Raw genomic sequence first — 25312 nt, 5'->3', positions numbered from 1 at the left:
TCAAATGTTTTATTGCTTTAATCTTTGTCTTACGCTTTGTCTGATTGGTTTAACTCATTCGATAATCCCAAAATTAAGTTGACACATATTGCGAGCTGAATCTGACCTAGTCAGTGCCTATAGGATTGACGACCCTATAGAAGATTAAGCCCAAATTGCTGAGCCTTAGAGCTAGTTTCGGCCTTACAATGGAATCACGAACTAGGGACCTTAGGAGGATAGGTAGGGTTAATCGCCTCAGACACAAGTGACTTAGATTAGGTTTTAATTCCGTTGTCTAAACAATCTATTTTCATTATCATCGTATCCCTTCATGTTCCTTCGGATAATTACATTGGTAAAAGATCACCTAGGAGTAGTTTAACTTAATTAGGGGTAGAGTAACTTAATTAGGCGTAGAATAACTTAGTTAGAATTAGATAACTTAGCTATGAGTAGTATAATTCAACCTAGGAGTAGATTAACTTAAGCAAAACCAAACTCAAAACCCCCAAAGCCTAGATAACACCTAAAACCAAGTAGCTTGATACTTGCAGAAATAAATCCTGTGGACGATACCTGGACTTATCCCTTAGTGAGTCTCGCGGTGCGATTACCGTGAGGCGCATCACTATGCTCATCATGGATCATACCATATCTAGTAAGGTACGATTCCTCCTCTCGGATACACCATTGTGTTGTGGTGTATAGGGAGGTGTCCATTATGAGCATATCCCACATTCAGTTAGATAATTCAGAAAATCATCTGAAAGATATTCGCCACCTCGATCGGATCGAAGTATCTTTATTTTCTTTCCTAATTTATTTTCTACTTCATTTTTGAAGCATTTGAATTTCTTAAAAGCTTCGGACTTGTGCTTCATCAAGTAGATATAACCATATCGGGTATGGTCGTCTATGAAGCTTATGAAGTATCTAAATTCTCCTCTTGCTTGGACTGACATAGGACCGCATACATCGGAATGTATTAATCCTAGAGTGTCTGATACACGCTCACCTTTATTGCTAAAGGGTGTCTTTGTCATTTACCTTTTAAACATGCTTCGCATGTTTCCAATGATTCAGGATCAATTGAATTTATAAGCCCATCTTGATGTAGCTTAAGCATGCGTCTTTTGTTTATATGGCCTAAACGACAATGCCAGAAGTAAGTTGAATTATCTAGCTTATGTCTTTTGGTATCAATTGCGAAAACAGAAATTTTGTCATCTAGCACATAAATCCCATTTTGTGATATTCCTGAAAATAGAAAATCCCATCTCTATAAAAATCGCAATGTTTGTCTTTTATTGAAATATGAAAACCGTCGTCAACAACACGGCTAATAGAAATAATGTTACGAGACATTTCTAGAACATACAAACAGTTCCCTAATTTTATTACAAGCCCAGAGGGCAAACCTCAAGTACTTATTTCAATATAAAACATACCAGATGTTGAAGTCCATGCTTTTCCCTTCTTGAGGGTGGCTAGGTACACCAAACAGTTTCTTTTCCAATGCCCGTCTTCACCACAAAAGTGGCACTCTCCTTTGGGCTTCTTCACTTCCTTTCCCTTAGCTCTAGTGGGCATGGCTCCCTTGCCTTTCTTGGGATGTTTAGGATTGGGAAAATTCCCCTTCCCCTTCTTTGATCCCTCTATGACAAGAGCCGGTATTGCCTTGTCTTTCTTCATATTGGGCTCAACTAACTTGAGCATATTTGCAAGCTCTTCAAGAGAGGTTTGCAAGTCATTCATCTGGTAGTTCATGATGAACTGTGAATAACTCTCTGGGAGGGATTGAAGAGTTAAGTCTATGCTTAGTTCGTTATCCATCGCGAATCCAATACTAGAAAGCTTGGTAATATAGCTAATCATCTTGACACAATGTGTCACCACAGATCTGCCCTCTTGCATCCTGCAACGATATAACAATTTTGATATCTCGTAGCGTTCGCACGTGGTCTGTTTCCCAAACAATTCCTTTAGGTGCATGATGATGGAATATGCATTCATTTCCTCATGTTGCCTTTGTAATTCCGGTGTCATCGATGCAAGTATGATGCATCCCGCATGATCGTCATCATCCTTGTGCTTCTGGTAAGCATCAATTTCTTCGATGGGAGCATCATCATCTGGGATAGGGGGTATCGATGTATCAAGTACATACCCTATCTTATCGAACTTCAAAACGATTTTGAGGTTGCGATACCAGTCGGTGAAGTTTGAACCGTTCAACTTGTTATCAGTAAGTATATTTTGCAGATTGGTGTTAGTCATGATTTTAAGAGTGTTTTAATTTAAACTTGAGAGTGAGAAAGAGTAAACGTATGTTATTCATTTGCTTTAAAATACATCAATCTAAAATTATAGGCCTTTTATTCATTTTAGATTGCTCCCACTATTTTTCCAAATTAATAGCCCTCCATATTAATTCGAAGAATTTCACAAATTCTTTAGTGCGCTAGGATCCTAACTCCTGAGATTTCACCTTGAGTTTGCTCAATAAGCTAGTCTCATTTGTTAGGTAGATTCATGTAATCAATCACATCTTTGATGTGATTCCTAGGTTATTGGGTTACTAACCACATTAGTAACTAATATGCTATTCATATTAATCCCAACCATATTGCCCATTAGTTTATGACAACATGAGTTTACTCATCCAATTATCATAATCTAATTTAAGTATTACCCCATATTCATGAGAAGATGTTTTTCGATAATTCAGGTGTTACCATAAGACCCCGAGCTTGAGTTTACTCAACAACCCAAAGGTCCCCAGTACTGCCGGCTGAATTATAATATTAGGGAGGGGCAACCGATTTTAATAACTTGCTTATTTACTTAACTTTTAATTAGTGAGGGATTTTTATTTTAAGTCTCATAATCTAACTTAGTCTTGATTTGTTTTAGCATACATCAGACACATACATTGGCGTTATGGACATATCATCTAAATTATTCCGTCGAGCCAGAGACGGAATAAAGGGCCAAACCTAGGGAAATACTAACTATTACATATTTCTCTTTAGGTCCTCCGTCTTCTCCATGGCGCCTTGAAATTACATATTAATTTTTATTCTACTAAAGAAAACTTCAATTAACTTGAAGGGAATTAGATGAGAGGAGAAATTACAATAGATAGTAGAAAGGCAGGACTCGCAGGTCCTATTTCAAAAATACCAAAAGACTAAAAGAGGGTCCAAATATATCCATAACTCCAAACATGCATAGACTCAATTAAATAAATTTAATTGGTTGATTACATAAATACTTTATGTAATATTTAGGTTAATCACATTAACACATCAAATTAACTTTCATCCAATTTTAATTCTAACAGTTTCGTATCTTCTATATTAACCTTTTAGATTAATACAACTATACAAAACTTTAATTATGCATGTCCCAATTATTTTGATTTAAATTCATTTAATACTTTTGATTTACAAATAGGTAAAACAAACTTTTAAATAAATTTTTATTCGATAATCAAAACAGAAAACTATTAATTTCTGAAACATATATACATAAATATATTTAAAACTGATTCTAAAACGATTTTAAAATAATTGGGTCTCGGGCCGGGCCCGAGAGCCAAAACGCGTCTGGCCCTAACGGTTTTAAAACAATTTTCAGAAAATAAGAAAACCTATTATAGATTTTCCGTTTAACTTTAGAATCAAAAAAATTAACTTTTATCAATCTAACTATAAAACTAATAGATTTTGTTATAACGATTATCAATCGAAATAATTAGGAACATATGCATAAACTATTTTAATTAACAATTAATTAAAACTTATTTATTTTTAGAACTAATTAATCAAAATAGATTTGTTAATTAACCTAACTATAAATATTCATTCAATCTGATTGAAAAACTTCTAAATTTGCATATATGAAATAACGGATTTAACCTGGCTCTGATACCACTGATGGAATTTAAGGCTAACATATGGCAGTGGAAATATAAAAATTTTAACCTTTTTCCATTAACCCAAGATCCGTTAATCGTTATTTCATATAAAGAGAGATAGAAGAAAATACATTTTGACGAACTATCTACTGTTGCAATCGAAGTTCCCACAACTCTTACTTCGAGTTCCCGAGCACAAGACAAAAACACAATCGAAGATTAAGTTAGATATCAACCGTATAAAAACAATCAAGAATAGATTGTCTCTAATAAATCAACACAAGATCAAAGAACAAGAGAAAGAGATGAAAATCAATTGAACGGAAGGAAGCGGTAGATAATCTCGTCCTCAAACAAGTGGGTCGAAAATTCTCTCTCCCGGTTTAGTCTGTCAATTTCGAAAATTGCATAGGGGGGGTATTTATATTCTCTTGTATCTAAACCCTAGTTAGATAGAATTAGGTTACTGAATAAGAATTTAATTCGGAATATAATTCTTATTTATTATTTACAATTATATCTTAAATATAAAAGATAATAATAATAACCTTATAGGATAATAATAGGAGTAATTTAATCTCATTAAAACGCCTAATTTATTTATCCTTTAATTAATTTAATTCACAATTATAATCTAATTAGAATTGTTTAAGAATCAAATTAATTTATTCATGTAATTCCTTACATGAAAATCGCCCCCCTATATACTGGGCCTTAGTGGACTCAGTTGGGCTTCCATTAATTAATTAACATCTGTTTCTCTTTTGGGCTCCAAGTCTTATGTGTGACCCATTAGGTTCTCATTGCTTCTAGCCGTATGCAACTATTAAATTAATTTCACAGAATTATATTTAATCTTTGCATAATGGAATGAGTACGCGAAATGTGATTAGCAAATCCGAAACATTCCCCTAGAGCTATAAGAAGACAGGTTGATTCTGTCGTTGACCTTTCCGTATTAGTTACAGTATAATTCGATCCTTTATCAACTACATCCTTGAACTGAATCTTATGACTATGGATAATGTCAAGTCACATATAGCGAGACATTGGTTTTACTTGTACAGGCCGAGTCAACTCCAATTAGATAGGTTAAGTGAAATATGTATTTCAAGTCTTAAGTTATCACCTTGTAAGGATTTAGAGTCAAGTCTTCCACAAGCGATCCATTGACGTATCTCCCATTTATCGAGAGTGACAAATGCTCAATCCAATGTATAATTATCCTGCAATTACTTTCTGTGATATCCAACGTCTGCCGTTCACACCCCAGAGTCATCTCTGTTATGGATCGTGTTACAACAGGATCAAAGCATCACATTCCGTAATCCAGAATCACCAATTAACATTCCTTTGAGTCTGAGGATTACTTATACCTATTAATACCAGTGAGTTGAATAGGTGACAAGGATGAATCTACCCATCCTGTTATCTCAAGTCAGGTCCCCAATCCTAGTGAACTTCTTTTCATTGGATCCATGTAACTGTCCAGATATCTGTATACATGAAGCTTGTGAGATCAGCTTTCTGTCTCGACAGAAGACATTGTTACATGCAAGTCTCAGCAGTGATATGTCAATCCTAAACATATTACTTGACTTGGGGTGGTTTTAAGTTTATTAGTTTATTATAAAGTTTTGTCTCACTTCATGCTTGTATGAACACTTTATAATCACTTTAAACAAACTTACGGATTTCCTTTTATTACACTTTATTTAGTTCTTAAAATGGATTGCCTTTATATAGTTATGAAACCATATCTCTTTAAAACAAATGATATAAAGAACACTTCATTTACATTAAGTTTGTATCCTAGAACAATTGTCTATAGGACAGTAAAACCCCAACATGAGTGACTTTCATTTCTCCCACATCCTTGATCCACCCCACACTATATGGACTAGGATGTGCCTCAATCACTAACCCAAACCTCTTAGGTGCGGTGTCGCTAATGATGTTCTCTTGGCTACCGCTGTTAATGATCACGTTACATCTCCACTCTACTCGAGATCAAGAGTTTTCTCACAACATGTATGGCTTGCCCCCCGTCATATTCTCCCTCATACTCATCATCAACGGGGTCACAACAAACATCTCATTCCTCATCGTACTCTTCGTCATCTTCATATCGCTCAACCATGTTGGAACTCCTCCTCTTGGGACACTCATTAGAACGGTGACTCGGCTCATTGAATCTGAAACACTTGAATGGAGCCGGTCTCGTATAGGGGTTGTTGCCCCTAGGGGGTTGTGTCGCCTTAAAAGGCCTCGCATCTCCACTAGGTGCCTTTACCGCACTTGGCGCCTTGGAATCGCTTGAACTTGCAATTCCTTTACCCTTATCAATCCCCTTGGGAGCTCCTCTCCCTCCATAAGTGCTCTCAGTCCCGGTCCTCCTACAGCCTTCACGTCCTCTCACACTCAACTGCGATTCGGCCTTCAGTGCTAAATTACGGGCGTCTTGCACCCGAATCACCATTTGCGTTTCGATATGGTCTTGGATCTTGTACCTCAACCCTTCAAGATACCTTGAAGTCTTTTGGCTTTCGGTTTCTGACAAGTTAGCCCTTGCCGAAAGCCGCAAGAACTCCGAGGTGTACTCGTGCACACTCCTTCCACCTTGAGAACAATTCCGATAGGAACTGTAGATGTATTGCTCGTAGTCGGGTGGCAGAAATCTCTCCCTTAACATCGAGTTCATCCTAAGCCAAGATCTAATCGGCTCCCTTCCTCCTCTTCTTCTACCTTCCTTCACGTTATCCCACCAAACTGATGCTCCTCCTTTCAGACGATAAGCCACAAGACGGACCCTCCGGTCCTCCGATATTCCCGCATAATCAAAGAACCTCTCCACTTCTAGCAACCAATCAAGGAAACCTTCAATGTCGAGTTCTCCCCGAAACGTCGGCAGATCCACCTTCAATTTGAAGGCATCATCCCTCTCATAATTCCCCCCATAGGCCATTCTCAAATTCGGTTCTCCTCTATATCTGCCCCTATCATTACCTCGACCCCCATACAGGTCATTCAAACCGACATTCTCCCTCTCATTACCACCCACAACATGATCATGCACAATATCCATATTCCCGACACGCACATACGCGGGACCAACAACATCATTCATATGCATATTATCCCTATGCCTATCATTCAAAACATCATCATCCATTCTAATCCCCATATTCCTAGCAATCCTAGGCATCTTAAAATCATCAAAATAGTTTCCATCGCTATCACTATCAACATTTCTAATGTTCACGGGATTAGCTCGTCTTACCTCTTGAACCCGAAGGTCCATTGGTTGTAGTGCATGATTCCTTCTAGGGGGTGGTGTTGGTTGCCGTTCAAGTTGGGGATGGGCTTGTTCCTCATGTCGCCGGTGAGGTTCTCCAGTGAGGAGCGCTTGATTATTTCGACCCTCAAGCTTTAGCCCTTCAATGGCGAGAAGGATATCTCGGGTACTCGTGGCAGATCTCTCATCCAACGCCCTTAGATATTTCGTTAGATGCTCCACCTTGACATCTAATGCGTCTACTCGTTGCTCCATGGATCCGGTGGCTTCGTTTGTGATACGTGGCTGAACCATTTCCGAGAAGAAGTCTCCTAAAAGGAAAACGACTCGACTCTGATACCAACTGATGTAGATTGAAGTCGGTGATAGTTTTAATCGTAAACCAACAAAGATTACAAACTTCTCTAACTTAACTAGAAGGTTCAGTAAACCCACAAGGATGAACCTTGGTGCTCCAATGGAGGCTTTTCAATTCAATATTATCAAAATTCGCTAATCCTTACAAAAAGAGAGGCTTAAATACCCCCTCCAAACATATGAAGAAGTACTAAAAGCCCTTGAGTAGGGTTTCCTATTAAAGCATAACAATAGGGGTAAAATGGGGAAGCTAAGGAATAATGGTAGTTCACTAATTAAAAGGTAATGGAAAAGTAGTAATTAACATAAGTGAAATGGTCCCCCTTTCATGTTGAGAGCTTGGAGGGGAAGTAATCTCCAATGTAGTACGCCCCGCGTACCTGGGCTTACGCCCCGCGTGTGTGAGTCCCAAAGCTTGGGGACGCTCGTTGATGCTCCTTACGCGTGGCGTCTTCTGGACTACGTCCCGCGTAACTCGACTCCTAGGCTTGAGGCTCTGAAGGGGACGATATACGCGTGGCACCTTCGGGGTCACGCTCCGCGTAGTTAGGCTCCTGAACTTGATGGTCATGTGGAGTGGGCTTTACGCGTGGCGTCCGAGATGTGCGCCCCGCGTACTTGTCTTCCTGAGGTGACTCTCGCTCGACACTGCTACCCACGCCCCACGTATCTGTTTTAGCGTTGTTGCTCTTATTGGCCTCCGTTGGTTCCTCTTGTGCCTCATGTTTAATACCCGGGTTCGTCGTCATGTTTGAGGACAAGATGCCCTCATCATTCTATGAGTTGGAGGGGGAGATGGACAAGTTGAGGGGTGAGAAATACCACTTTTATGGAGTTAGGGGGGTAAATAAGACATTCGATGAGTTGGAGAGGTAAAATGATAAATTTGGATAAGTTAAGGAGGCTGGAGGAGCATTAGGCCTTTAATATTCAACTAATTAATTAGTTGAATATATCTATTGAAATTATCCATCCGTATTAACTCGAATTCGAATGGATTACTTTTCAGGTTTTTATATAACTAGTATTGTTCCTAGGTGTTGCACGGATTTACTTAAATTTTGTATATATTTTTTTAATTATATATTATTTTCATATAATTATATAAATTTTTTTTTTTAAATAATTTAAATTAACAAAAAAAAAAAATTATTTTTAAAAATGAGTTTGTAATTTTTTTTGTTTTAATAGTTTATAACAAATTTAAACCTCATTTTTGGTTTAATTCCAACAACATTGTGCTTGATAATACATTTGGTTTCATGAAAATTTTGCTTGATAGGTAATAAACTTTATAAATTCTTACATTAAAAAATAGCATGAGTGAGTTTTCATTATAAATAATATAATATTAAACTTAATTATTTTAAAGTAGTTTACAGTAGTCCTTTTTTATTAAAGGCAGGTTAGCGAGGAAGAAGTTTACAATAGTCTTAGTAAACCTATATTGTATTAATATATATTTTTGTCTCTCTTTTGTATGAGAACTCATTTTTCTAGTATAATTAAATACCTTTTTAGTAAATATTTTATTATATAATAATTACAAATGCATATAGATAGATTCCCAAACATATTTGTAGATATATAATTTTTTTTGAAGAAAAATAAGTTTCATTAATCGGAATCAACATACAAGGAATGTAAAATAAAATCTGGAGGGATAGTACCCCACTCCACAAGTTCTGACAAAGAATGAGAAGACCTAAGTAAAGCATGAGCCACCCCATTCGCAGAACGACCTATAAATCTGACAGAAATGTCATTGATACTAGAAATAAGGCTTTTATAATCGTCTATAATTGAACCATAAGAAGAACAAAAGTATGTTTGATGAATATGCTCCACCACTGACAATGCATCTGACCCAAACCTCATACCACCCAAACCCTAGAGTTTCCACCTAAGAGTCTCTCGAATACCAATAACTTCACATTCCCTATCCGAAAAGTTTCCAGCAATACGAGAACAAAAAATAATAAATCGTTTGTAATTTTGGACAAGATTCATTAAAACGCTAATTGCGCTCATGGGTTGCCCAGTCCAGAACAGTTCCAGGGTAATAGACTCATGATGATGAGTGGACCTGTCCAATAGAGCCCACCTGAAACTGTTTTTTGGATCCACAATTAGACTATTATTTGAAACTGCCTCCTCCCCCTCATTTAAAACATCTTCTTTCCTTCTACGTTTTACTTCCATAACCATAATATCTTCTCCAGACTCATGTTCTGACCCATGATTGATGCCTCCTTCATAAGCACATGTCATATTAATTATTCCATTAATGTCGTCATTATTCCCACGATTAATGTCACTAAATATGGGAGTTTGTTCAACCGTTTTGGTCATTTGCCTAGTAACTGACCCATGAATTACACTTCCTTCATTGTTAACTGTCATATTAATTGTTCCATTAATGTTGCCACTAGTCTCACGATTAATGGCACTAAATATGAGAGTTTATTCAACATTCTCCATAGTAACTGATCCATGATTTACACCTCCTTCATAATCAACTGTCATATTAATTATTCTACTAATGTCTCTATTAGTCTCATCATTAATGCAACTAAATATGAGAGTTTTCTTTTGGATCTTACCACCACACTCCACAAACCACTCCCTGATCACCGCCACTGATGTTTGACTGGACCTCAATAACTAGCCATTTTGCATCTTTGTTGGAATTCTTCATTCCGGTCTGAACAAGCATATGAGAGCCATAGAGCTTTTCAACTTCTTCATCAATCGAATCATAAAAGTTTGGACATGAGAAATTTGTATGGTCTAAAAAATCACATAGAAAACAAATTTTTTTTTTATTCTCTTGTAGCGAAATTCTGCCCAGAACCCATCTCTAGTTGGTCGTCTTATTCTCCTCGTAACCGGCTGTCAGACATCAGAGATGAATCTAACAACTAGACACCATCTTAGATCCACCTGCTCAGAATTGAGATATCTATCATCAATCATATCTTCCGCTTGCACCAACTCAAATTGATAGACATAGTCTCGATACTACTTGACAATGCTATGAAGCAAAACACACAAAACAAAATAAAAATTGTTATCGAAAACAAGACAAAACAAAACTTGTTATCAGAAACAAGACAAAACAAAACAAAACTTGTTATCATTAAAATTTGTAATATTTTAAGTGGTTGCTAAATACCACCCTCATGTGGACTTTTTTGCCATTCTTATAATTTTGATAAAAAACTGAAAATTCTCTCTCCAAAATCCTAAACTCGAACAATAATAATTGAAATTATGAAAATAATTGATGTGTGATAACCTGAGACAATACTAATTCGTAAAATAACTTTCATTTTCGCATATTTCGCAATATGCGATGTAAAAAACGTGTTTTTAAGCAGTATTATCTTCGCATACTTCGCATATTGCGAAATATGCGAAGTGATATATTACAAAAAAAGGCATAACAACAAGGGTGCAACAATAATTCTAATATTAAAATCATAACATTATCAAAATTTACAGCAAGACTGCAAGAATAACAACGTTCAAATCATAACATTATCAAAATTTACAACAAGATTGCAAGAATAATTCAAAACCTAAACCCTAGATCCCAGAAGTGGAAGGAACAAAACAGTGTAATAATTGATGTGTCCATATTTATGTACATCTTTATATCTTAATTCTCTTTAGTTTAATGTTAGTTTAACTTTATTAGTGCTTATCTATCTTGTTTTGTGTTTTATAGGTGTTTTTGGAGATTCAATTCAAATTGGAGATTAAAATGCTAATTTTATGGAGCTTAAAGTGAAATTGGAGAAATCTGTGAGGTCCTAACCCATGCTCGTAGCTTAGGCCATGCTAAAGAAGCAAATTATTCACTAAAAAGTTTATTTGTCATAACCCATGTCTATGGGTAAGGACCAGTCCGAATTTAAGAGTTAAATTATGATTAGAAAACTTTTATTTCATGATTTTTACTATTTGTAATTTTCATTATTAATTTTAATTATATTAAGATATTATTATAGGATTTAATTCTATTAGGATTTCAAAATACAGAATCCTAATGAGAGTTTAATTCTATATATGATTTTTATTATTAGATTTTTATAGGCATTTATTTAGTTTGCTCATAAGAGAAAAAACGTGGAAGGTGGAAGAGTGGGAAGAGTGGATTTTACGTTTTAAAAGACAAACAGAGAATCAGGGATCATCATCTTTCATCATCGACATATTTTTCTTCCAGCAACATCATTCTTCTTCAAGCTTCTTCAGCTTTTGCGTTTTATTCTCTCTTCCATGGTGAACTGAATTCCAACTTTTAGCTAGAGGATTTAGGTCTTAAACAATGAGATCATTCTGTACTTCATCTTTTTCATCTATTTCAAGTAATTGATTTCTATTCTGTTCTTATTCGTATTGCATGATTTAATTGAATCCTTGATTTGATTATTTACCTGCAATCGTTTCGCTAATTAGATGTTTTAAATACATAATTGTTTAAATCATCTGATACAAGTAGCAAATAACATAGTTAATTGTGGACAAGCTTTTAATCTATGTTGTGAATTGAGATTAATATGCTTTAAATAATCCCGCTTGTGTGATTATTGAGTAGAGTTAGTATCTCTTTTATATTTAATGCTTTCAATCAATTTAAATTCTAAAGCTTGTTTAGAACTGTTTGATTGATTAGAGGTAATTAGTGAATGTTTCCTGATTATCTAAATGGTAAGAAGAGATAGGTTGTTAATGCTTTTTAATAACCCTAGCTAATTTATCAATTTGTTCAATTCAAGACTCGAACCTAACCTCTGGCTAGAATCTTTCTCATACATATTTCTCATTTATTTAATTATTACTTGTTATTTTATATTCAATTCATTCCACAAACCAAACCCGCCTTTTTACTTTTAATTGTTACTTTCAAAAAGTTATAATTCGACCAGTCTCTGTGGATTCGATCCTGCTCCATATTTACTAGAGTTTTCTAGTTCCAAGAGTATGTGTTTATTTTTGGTGAATTCGACACTTATCAATAAGTGTCCCTTTGAGATGAGAAATGGAACCCCAAGTTTGAGAAATTGAATCCAAAGTTTGTGGTGATTTTTCCTTTTAGAAAATAATCCAAGAAAAAATCGCTAGGATCCCACCTCCCTACATCCCAATACAACTGTACTCAACCACTTTCACAAAAATTAAGTCGAGTTAGCAAGAAAAAGGACGATTTGGCTTTAGGAAAGCAAAAAACGAGAAGTCTGCAAAGAGAAATGTAACAGTAAAAGGATGATTTGGCTTCGCGAAAGCAGAGTACACGAAGTCTGCAAAGAGAAATGTAACAGAATAAGGACGATTTGGCTTCGCGAAAGCAGAATACGCGAAGTCTGCTAAGATAAAAATCATGAACATTTCGCTTCGCAGACTTGGCGGAATCTGGTTCGCGAAGTAAAATCATCCGTTTCAGCCTCTTTTTCCTCGTATACCTTCGCAAAACTCATTTCGCGAAGTGATTTTCTGGAAAAAAAAATTAAGAGAAAATAGTAGATGCTTACATTTTTTTCGCCTTTTACTATTGAAATCGTCAATAACCATATGATAAATGCAGAAAAACATTCAAAATAACGTCGAATAACAATGTCTTCAATCCGCACAAGAAGAAAGAAACCAAGAGACGAGAAGAAACAAGAAGATGAAGAACCATGACTTAATTTTCTAAAAATATGAAGGTGAAGAATCAAGAGATAAAGAGAGGAAGAAGAGAAAGACACGGTGATGAAGAAAATGGTGCAGATTTCGTAGTATAAAGGAAGAGAGGAAGATCAAAGGTCTGTGAAGGGGAAGAGAAACCGTGCAAGGAAGAGAAATGAGAAGAGAGAAGATAAAAGGTTGAGGTATTTTTGGGAAACTCACAATAATATAGTCTAGATATGTAGTAGATTAGGTAAATGAATTAAATATATAAATGAGTATTCCATTTAATCCAATTTTATAATTTTCTCATAAATAAATGATTTAAGAGAATCTCATCATTTGTTTGTTACTTTCCTTAGAGTGGTACTGAATTAAATATGAGAGTAATTACATCACCCAACCAATATCTTATTTCTTTGACAGAAATCCACTAAATTGAAAAGAATGAGCTTTCAGAGAAATTTCACAATTTATTGTTATTATAATATATCTGGTTAACTTGGTTTATAATATGTCCATTGGAAAAAAAAAATATTTTCACTCGGTTTATAATATATCTTTTTTTATATAGTAACATTTTCATTTTTTTAATGGTTTAATTTGAACTATTATTTTATAATTGATCAAAATAATACTAAATGTATCAAATTGGCCCTTCAAATTTGCATCTAGGTTAAATTAGTTGAAATCAATTTTTCAGTATTAATTTAGTGTTAAAGTTGACATAAACGGTCAAATTAACTCAGGATCAAATCAGCCATGAAAGTATAATATAGTTTTTATACTCAAACTAAATCATTTTTACATTTTTATACATAAAATCGATTTTGATACTTAAAACTATTATATATTGTGCAACTACAAAATGCTTTTCGGTCACATTACTTCATGCGCTAGTACAAAATATCAATGCACTAATACTATTTTGAGGGATAGAGTGAGGTTTTTTGTATCTGTTTCGAGGAGTTTCTAAATTTAATTGATTGTTATCCATACTTATTTTTCGAGAGATTTTTAGAGATTTGATTTGTTAGTACGGTTCTGACTTCTTTTTATTTTTCTCACATTTTATTACTTACTTTAATTATTTCATGAGGAAAAAAAGTTTTTTAAAATTTTTAATAGAATTAAAATTCTAAATTCAATTAATTCTTATCTAAAATTGGATTTATGTAAATAATATATATCCGAAATTTATTTCTGTCAAAGCGTTCTGCCGCTGCGTAGAATATAATAATGTTTAAGTATAAAAATAGATTCAATGTATTATAATGTAAACATTATAATTTGATATATTTTCAAGCACTAATTTGATAATTGGTTAATTTCACCATGTACCTTATACTCAAAAATTAATTTTAACTAAATTCACCCTTTCATGCGAACTTGAAAGGCAATTTCACCCTTTATTCCACAAAATGGAAAATATAAAGAGAAGGAAAGGATAGAGAAGAAGTAGATAGCAGACATGGAAACTTCAAGATCCCATTATCTTTGCCTACTGTTTTTCTGTTTCATATCAATTTCAACATCCACTCAAAATTCATGTGTTCATCAAAACACAGTACTGAAAAAGAATCATATTGCCTTATTTATCTTTGGGGATTCACTTTTCGATGTGGGAAACAATAATTACCTCCATAATCCAATTTTCCTTACCAATTTCACACCCTATGGCACAACTTATTTTCACTATCCTTCTGGCAGATTTTCTGATGGCAGACTCATTCCTGATTTTATTGGTAAACAACATTTAATCCATTTTTAATTATCAATTCCTCAACAACTTTTAAACAGACTGTTGGCAAACCCGTTCTGATGTCTAACTCAATTTATGATTTAAGGGGTTTCAAAAGTATAAACAACTTCTAATCCATTCTTAATTATCAATTCCTATTAACTTTTGTTGTTTCCACTTTTCATTTGATGATAAAGCCTGACTTTATAATGAACTTTTGGGGTTTTATTGTAGCTGAGAAACTGAAGTTGCCACTGATTCCACCATATCTACATCCTGGTCATCATGACTTCACAGATGGGGCAAACTTTGCTTCAGCTGGAGCTGGTGCTCTCGTTGAAACCCATCAAGGATATGAAGGAAGGGTATGTGGAAGAAATGCCAAGAATTTAAAACGAACATAAAAGTCTTTCAACTTTGATATATATTAACACGATAGCTTTTCAACTTTAAAATTATGATACAGATTAAAAGCGATAAATGGAGGTTTTAATCGTAAACCAACAAAGATCTTCTTCTCTAGCTAGACTAGAAGGAGTGAATCCCGATAAACAAGGTATAAACCTTAATTCTCAAAGAGAAAGAATATTTGATTGATAAAGTTGCCTTATCCTTACAAAATGAGAGTTTAAATACAACCTCTAAAAGATAAGCAAAGGACAGGGACTACCCCTACTAGGGTTACAATACAGTTAATAATAAGAGGGTAAGATAGGTAATGCGCTCAGACAACAGGTACAGAGGTGCAGGTACGGAGCGTCAGAGGTTGTTGGTGAATTCCTTCGGCAGGAAGTAAACTTGAGATCCGCCCAGTGTAGTTGTTGGTACGCCTCATGGCGTACGCCTAGATCCGCCCCGCTCGCGTGTCCAAGGGATCCGCCTTCTTAGATAGAACCTCTGTGGGAACGCCGAGAGGAGATCCGCCAAGGCGCATGTTATTACTGATCCCAGTTAGGATGCCGCATCGGGCGTGTCCAGGGGATCCGCCCTCTTAGATAGAACCTCTGTGTCCGCCAAGGCGCATGTTATTACTGATCCCAGTTAGGATGTCCGCATCAAATTACTAACATAATGCCTCTTAAAGAGCAAGATTCACCCGAAGTTCATGTTATCAATCGGTATTTATAATGGTCAATGGCTATTTAGATTTTTATGTTAGTATATGTGGAAGTTATGAAACTTTCATATCTCATATTGAAGTTGAGAGAACATCATGTTAATGATGCAAAAATTGAATTAAAGGCATGATTGTATTTTACTACCATTTCTTTCTTTCCTAGTTCAACTTTTTCCAAAATGAAATTTTGGCATAATTTAGTAAGTTAACTTGTTAAATTTTTTTAAAAAAAAATAAAGGCGGGAACGTGGCAAAGCAATCGAAGAGTCAACTTGTTATTTGGTTTTTAAGAATAAGTCCGTAAGTAATGCCTTAAAAAATGTCTATAAGTAATGTTGGAAAATTTTGAATAAAATTATATATTAATTTAAATACCAACAAACATCTCCTTTCATGAATAGTCATGTCTTTCATGAATAGTCGTGTTCATACATAAACAATCGTGTCTGTTCGTGTACAGTCATATTCGTTCGTGAAAAGACATATCCTTATTGAAAAGTTGTTGAAGTTGTTGATAAAATAAATATTCTTTGAATGTTTATGCTCCCAATCTGTTCATAGTGTTCTTGTTTTTCCTACTCCGGTGATAACGAGTCTACACACGGTTTGAGTTCGCTTGCGTAATGATCGTCAATAGCGACGACATCGTCTTAAGAAAACTGCTCAGATTTGTCTAACTCTTTGCCTTTAATTTTCTGTTTTCATTGTTCCTATATTTTCTGTGTTCGTTTTGTTTTTTGGTTAATGACATCCAACATTGACAGATAGATTATTTTCTTAAGAATCTAATATTCTTAATATAGAAGTAATTATTTATCCAACAAGTAATACCTCATCCAATCATAATTTATAGCATTTTTATAAACAACTAATGCATCTCATATTAAATTAATTTGTTAAAACATATTAAGTTGTTTGCAAATTAATTTAGAAAGGCAAATGTAAGAGCCCTAATTTGTGTTACAGTAATTTTTTACATGTGTTTTCACCTTTCCTTGATATAGGTAGTTGATCTTAAAACTCAAGTGGTTCAAATGAAGAATACAAAGAAAGAAATAAGGAAGCAAATAGGGGATGCAGAAACTACCAAATTATTGTCCAAAGCCATTTACTTAATTAGCATTGAAGGAAATGACTATTTAGCACCTTCAGCTGTGTTTAAATCCTTTTCTGAAAAAGACTATGTTGCAATAGTAATGGGTAATCTTACATCTGTTGTCAAGGTAATATAGTTTCTATTTCATAAAAAAAAAAAAAAAAAAAGGTAATATAGTTTCTACAAATTTAACTGTACCCGTTTTGGTACAAGTCACATGCTTTGGCACAAGTCACATTCTTTTAGCCTCTAGTTCTGTCTCCATTATTCCTTAGTGCTCCATTATGTATGTAACTTTTTATGTTTATTGTTGGGCATTAATTTCAGGATATTTACAAGATTGGAGGAAGGAGATTTGGATTTATAGGGATGGGAGCTTTTGATTGTTCACCAAATCTGAGAGCTTTTGAACAAAATAAAGGTGGCTGTGATGAAGTAGCTTCAGTTATAATAAAATTACACAATGAAGCACTTGCTAAACTACTCAAAGAGCTACAAAGTCAGCTAGAAGAATTCCAGTATTCATATTTTGATTTCTATACAACTTTAACTGAAAGAATAAAAAATCCTCTGAAATATGGTATGTCTATCTTCCCCTTACAAAGTTACCTCATTCTTTTTTTTTTTTTTTGAATAAAATTTGAACTATAAAATAATTATATTATGAAGGGTTCAAAGATTCCAAAATGGCATGTTGTGGAGCTGGTGTATACAGAGGAATGTTGTCAAGCTGTGGATTAGTGAAAGGATATGAAGTATGTGAAGATGTGAGTGAATATGTCTTCTTTGATTATGTTCATCCTACTGAAAAGCTGTATAACCAGCTTTCTGATATAATTTGGAGTGGAACTGATAATGACACCATCCCTTACAATCTTAAAACACTGGTTATGACTCATGAATAGTAGATATATATATGTATGATCAATTGTCTGTGCCAATTCATGTTTGTTTTCCTTTCCTAATAATCGATATATATGCTCAACAATTATGTAACCTTAGTATACATTCATGACTTGCAAAGAATAAAATTCATCTTACTCATTATTTGGAGAAATTTTAGTATATTCATTGTGCCACATAAACAATTACACTAGACATAGTAAGATCTCAATATACAAATTTATTCTAATTGTAAGAAATGATTAAGTTTTAAGTTTAATATTTTCAATTTGATGCAATTTTTTTAGCCTAATAAGTAATAACACTTGAAAACGAGACTATTCATTTTTTTTAGCCTATAGGGGTCGCCTGAGGAATGTCTTCCCTTGTGTTATATGAAACATTATGAGAATTCAAATTTTTAGCATAAATTTCAGTACACCTATCCGGGATTCTATTCATCTCGTCAGTGAGATTATTAATCATGTTTTCCAAATTAGGTTGTCTCCAAGCTTGCATCATCTCGATTTGAACTTTAACATTTTGTGACATCTCGGTTACAAGCCTTTCTACGTTTGCGCATATGGGCATCTTGTCGTGCAAAAAATGCATCGAAGTCCGGTTGTCGCGTTGATGTCCAATGGACATCTTCCAAATAGCTCACGACCTCGGCAACATAGCATTGGGGTACATTTGTGTGGACGTTTTCGTCTTGGTTCCTATTCTGATTTTCGTCACACTCCGGAACGGGTAATCCTTGACCTGTATTTTTCTTGGGTGGCATCTTAACAAACTTTTTTTTTTGATAGAAATTGGGACGAGACAGACCTTGAGCGGGAAGAGCACCCATGGTCCAAAAACTGTCAAACCCGCCATATTAATAAAAGAAAAGATGAGTATTTGAACAGGAGAAGAGCAAGGAGAACAAATAAGAAGAAGGGGCATCTTAACAAACTGCATATGTGTACAAAATACAACGGTAATGAGCCTCGACGTTACTTGACAATTTCAACTTCATCTCTTGGAATTTTATATCCAGTTTGCTTCTGCTATAACTTCATAAGTGTACAACTGCATTTTATGTAATGTCGATGCCATTTGAGCACCTGTTAAAGGCTTTGTTAACAAATCCGCTAGCTGTTGTGATGTATTGACATAAGATGTACTTATAAAACCTGATTCCATGTGCTGCCTGACTATGTGACAATCAATCTCTACATGTTTCATTTGTTCATGGAACACAGGGTTGGTTGCTATATGTATTGCGGCTTGGTTATCACAGAATAAAGGGATAGGCAGCTATGGTTGATACTGAAATTCATTCACCAAATATGATAACCACTTGAGCTCACATGATGCAGTGGATATGGCTCTATATTCTGCTTCTGCAGAACTTTTGCTCATTGTGCCCCGCTTTTTGAACTTCTATGAAATTAAATTCTGACCAAAAAGTACACAATACCCTGTCACAGACTTTCATGTTCCTTTGTATTTTCCCCAGTCAGAGTCACAATAAGCCTCCATGTGTATCAAATCTCCATCACTTCTGTAAAACAACCCTGTATAAATTGACCCTTTTAAATACCGAACCACATGCACTAGTACAGAAATGGCCTACGGCCACAGTCATTTACAGTCATTAGCCACGGTTATACGACCGTGGCCAAAGGGGGGCGTGGCAAATGCTTGGCGTCTTTAGCCACGGTTGTTCGACCATGACCAAAGGGGCATTAGAGAGGGTTTTACAAAACAACCGACTCTAATGCTTTGATCATTAGAGTCAGTTATTATAACAACCATGGCTAAAGATAATAACATTAGAGTCGGTTGTTACGAACAACCGACCCTAATGTTCTTGTTTTTAGCATTTTTAAAGCAGGTGCTCTATTTTTTTCCTTTTCTTTAATTAATATTAAACGAGATTACCCAAGAGCACATTAAGAAACAAAAAATTCTAACAAATCCCAAACTGATCGCAACACAATCAAACAATTTAACAATCACCAAAACAACCAAACACCAAGAAGTCTCAAATATAAACCATTCTTGACAAAATTTTCAAGCTACTCACTACAGCTTCAATACGTAACTGGAGCTAGTAGCTCAAGTTAGGAACCGAGTTCTCTTCTGCAACCTTCTGATCTTTCACCCTAAGTTTTTTCAATTGCTTCTTTCTTCCATGTGTTATTTTAGACTTTTCGTTTCTCTTCTTCTCCAGCTTCGGCGATCCATTGCCTACTGCGAATGACATCACAAGCATAACTAAATAATAAACATCAACAAAATAAATGATGTAAAGCAAATAGAAAAAATGCACCCAAATAAGACAATCAGAAAAGGAGAAAAAGAGAAAATGGTGTCCACACTATATCTAAAATCATGTAATTTCATGTTTATCACTATATATCGTTTGTATTAAGTCAAACTGCTTCCAAGAGTATAACAACACGTTGAAGCAGAAAACCAGTAACTTCATTAATATACAAACAAATATTTGGACTCAGCAAACACTTAAAATAACCTAATAAACTAGCATTTAAAATGTTTCAGGCAAACTGATTTTTTATTTGATTATAGGTATTGTGTAAATTTTGAAGAAAAATTAATAAAACATTACAAAAACTAGAAACTAAAAAAACTAAAAAAAAAGCCTAATAAACCAACAATCAATAGATCCATCTTTTTTCTCCTATTTCAAACCGAATCTACCCTGTTTCATCGGATCTGAGCTTCTTCCTCTTTCTCTCAAATATGTTGAGAATAGGCACGCAGTTCAGTATTTAGGAAAGGAAAAATAAAAAAAAAATCAGGGAAGAAACGGAGATGCATGTCGAACTAAACACAAAGCTAAGAAAATGAACCTTACCTCAACACCGGCGAGCAGACCTCTAGGAAGTCGTGGTGAAGAAGGCGGTCTGCCTGGGCGAGGCGGAGTAAACGATGCCAAACGGCGGATTCGACCGGAACTCAGGCAGCAGCGAACAGAGGATGGCGGCGCTGCTGAAGGAACAAAGACAACGAAGGCGAACGACAGGAGGAACGGTGCGGTTGTGAATGGCGGGCCGCCATTGCTGCTGCTCACTCCTTCGGTTGAAGAAGATGAAGTGAAAGGAAGAGTGTGGCTGCTGTGTAAAAATAGGTCAGGAACCTAAATATGCAAATTTATGCTTAAGTCTTCCTTATCACAAAATTACCCCTCTATCTTATTTTATTTTAATTTGGCTCTAATAGTCTTAAATTGCACAAATTAAGTCATTCTTATCAATTTCGGCCAAACTTCTACCATTTCTTTTAATTACTCAATTAGTTAAATCATTTTAGTTTATATTATTTTCTTAGTTAATTGACTTAAATTAATTAGCTCAAATTTCTATTTATTTCATTTTCAATTATCTCAAGTTTGTTCTCTTGAAAAATAAATGTCATTATGGTTTTTTTTTTTAAAAATTTGCGCAATGCGCTTACATTAAAGAAGAAAGAAAAATCTCCACCAGGTCCGGATGTGATTCGAACCCATGACATCGCAAGGCATAGGTAAGCTCTCAACCACTAGGCTAAGAGCTTCACCACTAAATGTCACTATGGTTTATAAAGCATCAAACTATATAAAAAAAACTTTCAATAATACATCAATTATTAAATATAATTTTGATTATATATATTTAAATTAAGGTGCAAAAATACCTCTAACATTTTGGGTAAAGAGCAATTTTACCCATAACGTCTAAAATTATGCAATTTTACCCTTAATGTTGGAAACAAAGAACAATTTTACCTCTAACGTTGATAAATTGGGTCAATTTCAAGAATAAAATTATTAGGGATAAAATTGCTTTTGGCGTTGCACCATTTTAAAAATTCTCTCTCTCTATATATATATATATATATAGGGGAGGGATCAAGTGAGAACCCTCCCCTAAGTGAGAACTCACCTTAGGTGAGAACCACCCAAAACTACGTAGTTTTGAGTAGGAAAATTAAGAAAAAATGCTACTACTTATTAGGGGGTTTGAACCTAGGACCTATTCACCCACACTCCATGTTGTTTACCACTAAGCCAATTGCTCTTTTTGTAAATTACTTCGCGCGCTGATTAATATACCATCTCCCTTTTAGCTTCTATTATTTTTTGTTTAATATTTGGCGCATGCACTTATTAATATCGATTAAATATGCATAATAATGAATTATTAATAGAAAAAAAGAGAAATGTGCATAATAATGAATTATTAATAAAAAAATTCAAGAACATGCTCTAATTTCTTATTTATTTAATTCCTTTATATTTTTGTAATTTATGTTACATAGGAAAATATATTTTTTAAAACATACATTAAGACATATATTTTAACTTTTAAATCACGAACTATGAAGTTTAGAACGTACGACATATTTTTTAGAACATACGTTATATTTTTTAGAACATGTGTTATGTTTTTTCGAACATGAGTTATAAATTATATTATAGAACAAATGAAAAAATGATCCAGATATCTACTGATTTTTTAGAACATTATACTTAATTTTTAGAACACAAACTATATATTTTTTAAAACATACGTTATAACATATATTTTAACTTTTAAAACACGAACTATGAAGTTAGAACGTACGACATATTTTTTAGAACATACGTTATGTTTTTTAGAACACGTGTTATGTTTTTTCGAACATGAGTTATAAATTATATTATAGAACAAGTGAAAAAACGATCGAAATATCTACTGATTTTTTTAGAACATTATGCTTAATTTTTGGAACACAAACTATATATTTTTTAAAACAAACATTAGAACATATATTTTAACTTTTAAAACACGAACTATGAAGTTTAGAACGTACGACATATGTTTTAGAACATACGTTATGTTTTTTAGAACACGTGTTATGTTTTTTCGAACATGAGTTATAAATTATATTATAGAACAAATGAAAAACCGATCGAGATATCTACTGATTTTTTTAGAACATTATACTTAATTTTTGGAACACAAAATATAAACTTTAGAACATGCGTTATGTTTTTTAGAACATACATTATGTTATTTAGAATATGAGTGTTATAAATTATATTATAGAACAAATGTAAAAATGGTCCATATATTTACTATTTTTTTAAACATTATACTTAATGTTTAGAACACAAATTATAAAGTTTAGAATATATGTAACAATATTTAGAACATCGTCCTTAATATTTTAAAATATAAATTACAAAAATATAGAGGAATTAAATAAATAAGAAATTAGAGCATGTTTTTCCATTTTTTTCTATTAATAATTCATTATTATGCATATTTCTTTTTTTATTAATAATTTATTATTATGCACATTTAATTGATATTAATAAGTGCATGCATCAAATATTAAACAATGGAAGCTAAAAGGGTCGTAATATATTAAGCAGCGCGACCCATAGTACACAAGAAAGACAATTGCTCAGTGGTAAGTAGTGCGGAGTATAGATGTAGGGTCCTAGGTTCAATCCCCCTAGATAGCAGCGTTTTTTTTAAATTTTCTTACCCAAAACTACGTAGTTTTGGGTGGTTCTCACCTTAGGAAAGGGTTCTCACAAGAGCCATCTCCTCTATATATATATATATATATATATATATATATATATATATATATATAAAATTTAAGTTATAAAATTCACAAATTATTAAATAAGCTAGTTAAATAAATTAATAAGATTACATAAATGAATATTTGATTATATTTAATGGATTATTGAATTAATATTATTTGCCACTGTTCTGTTAGGAACCGTGGCAAATAAGGTGTTATTTGCCACAGTTTCATAACAACCGTGGCAAATAAGGTACTTTTTGCCATGGTTGTATGAAACCCTGGAAAATAACACTTTATTTGTGACGGTCCCTGTAGGAACCGTGGCAAATAAGCTGTTATTTGTCACGGTTCCTTATCGGACCGTGGCAAATAAGGTGTTATTTGCCACGGTTCCTTATAGGACCGTGGAAAATAACATTATTTGCCACAGTTTCTAATAGAACCGTGGCAAATAAGCTGTTATTTGCCACGGTTCCTTATCGGACCGTGGCAAATAAGGTGTTATTTGCCACGGTTCCTTGTAGGACCGTGGCAAATAACATTATTTGCCACAGTTTCTAATAGAACCGTGGCAAATAACATTATTTGCCACGATTTTTAATGGAACCGTGGCCAATAAGGCGTGGCCATAGGCTATTTCTGTACTAGTGATGCATTGCTGCTTCCATTTGCAATGTTGTTGGAGCATTCATATATTGAGATAATTTGGTTTGTAGCATATGCTATATCTGGTCTAGTGAAACCAAGATATAGTAATCTACCGACAAGCCTTCTGAATCTTTCTAGCTCATCTTCCAACATAATTCCACTCCGAAAAGGACTGCTCACACCGTTAGCTTTGTTCATTCATGTGACTTCAATTAAGTCTTTTATGTACTTAGACTGTGAAATTATGAGACCCTTGTCGGATCTAGCTAGCTCAATTCCAAGGAAGAATTTTTCTTCTCCCATATCCTTGATAGTAAAAGATTCATCCAGTGCCTTTTTAGTTTCATCTATTAGCTTCATTGAAGTTCCAGTGGTAAAACATCATCAACATAGACTATTAAAGCTATGCAATGATTATCTGTTGTTCGTTTTGTGAACAAGCAATAGTCATGAATAGATTTCACATACCCCAATTGTAAAAGCTTGTTTGTGAAGGCCTTATTCCACTGCCTTCTAGCTTGCTTGAGGCCATACAAAGATTTCTCCAATTTGCACACCATACCACGACTGTCATATCCTCCTGGTGCTCCCATATAAAGTTCTTCCTCAATAAAACCATGCAAGTATGCATTATTTATATCAATTTGCTGAATTGGCCAATTGTTTAAAGTAACTATTGTAAGAAATACTCTGACAGTTGTGACTTTTGTCACTGGAGAATAATTGTCATAATAATATATTCCAAACCTCTGGTTGTAACCCCAAGCCACAAGTCTGGCTTTATACCTGGAAACAGTTCCATCTGCATCATATTTCACTTTAAAAATCCATCTTGAGGTAATGGTCACGTTCCTTTCTAGAAGTGGAACTAATTTCCATGTTTTGTTTTTTTTCTAATGCTGCTATCTCTTCAGCCATTGCTTGTTACAATTTAGGATTCCGTTTTGCTTCAGCATAGTTTTTAGGCTCATGTTCCTTATGTAATTCAGCTAAATAAACGGGTTGTCTTGTGCTCATTAATAAGGAACTTT

The 25312-nt window shown here is 34.2% G+C and overlaps 1 protein-coding gene and 1 long non-coding RNA gene across 4 annotated transcripts; one reads left to right on the top strand and one right to left on the bottom strand.

Moving 5' to 3' along the window:
* The first annotated feature begins 14697 nt into the window (after window positions 1-14697).
* LOC136223515 (GDSL esterase/lipase 2-like) lies at window positions 14698-18192 on the top strand. The gene is made up of 5 exons (XM_066011553.1): window positions 14698-14971; window positions 15202-15332; window positions 17089-17307; window positions 17508-17760; window positions 17850-18192. The coding sequence occupies exons 1-5, from the start codon at window positions 14698-14700 to the stop codon at window positions 18083-18085; spliced, it is 1113 nt and encodes a 370-aa protein (XP_065867625.1). The 3' UTR covers window positions 18086-18192.
* A 713-nt stretch (window positions 18193-18905) lies between these two features.
* LOC136222042 (uncharacterized) lies at window positions 18906-21215 on the bottom strand. 3 transcript variants are annotated; one of them, XR_010685473.1, is made up of 3 exons: window positions 20929-21215; window positions 20134-20300; window positions 18906-19621 (listed from the first exon to the last, which is right to left on the bottom strand). It is a non-coding gene; the product is annotated as an uncharacterized lncRNA (long non-coding RNA). The 3 variants fall into 3 exon arrangements; XR_010685474.1 differs by having other exon boundaries at window positions 18906-19608; XR_010685472.1 differs by lacking the exon at window positions 18906-19621 and having other exon boundaries at window positions 20072-20300.
* Window positions 21216-25312: the final 4097 nt, after the last annotated feature.

The sequence above is a fragment of the Euphorbia lathyris genome, chromosome 3 (genome assembly GCF_963576675.1).
Source record: "Euphorbia lathyris chromosome 3, ddEupLath1.1, whole genome shotgun sequence".
Taxonomy (NCBI): domain Eukaryota; kingdom Viridiplantae; phylum Streptophyta; class Magnoliopsida; order Malpighiales; family Euphorbiaceae; genus Euphorbia; species Euphorbia lathyris.
Note: the sequence above shows the minus strand (reverse complement) of the source record. Positions and strands in the feature narration are given on the sequence as shown.

What these genes read in the sequence shown, in the direction of transcription:
- LOC136223515 (XM_066011553.1), top strand. Translation starts at nt 14,698, where the DNA reads ATGGAAACTTCAAGATCCCATTATCTTTGCCTACTGTTTTTCTGTTTC. An exon ending in ATCAAGGATATGAAGGAAGG is followed by an intron (nt 15,333 to 17,088) that starts GTATGTGGAAGA and finishes TCCTTGATATAG; the next exon opens with GTAGTTGATCTTAAAACTCA. An exon ending in ATCTTACATCTGTTGTCAAG is followed by an intron (nt 17,308 to 17,507) that starts GTAATATAGTTT and finishes CATTAATTTCAG; the next exon opens with GATATTTACAAGATTGGAGG.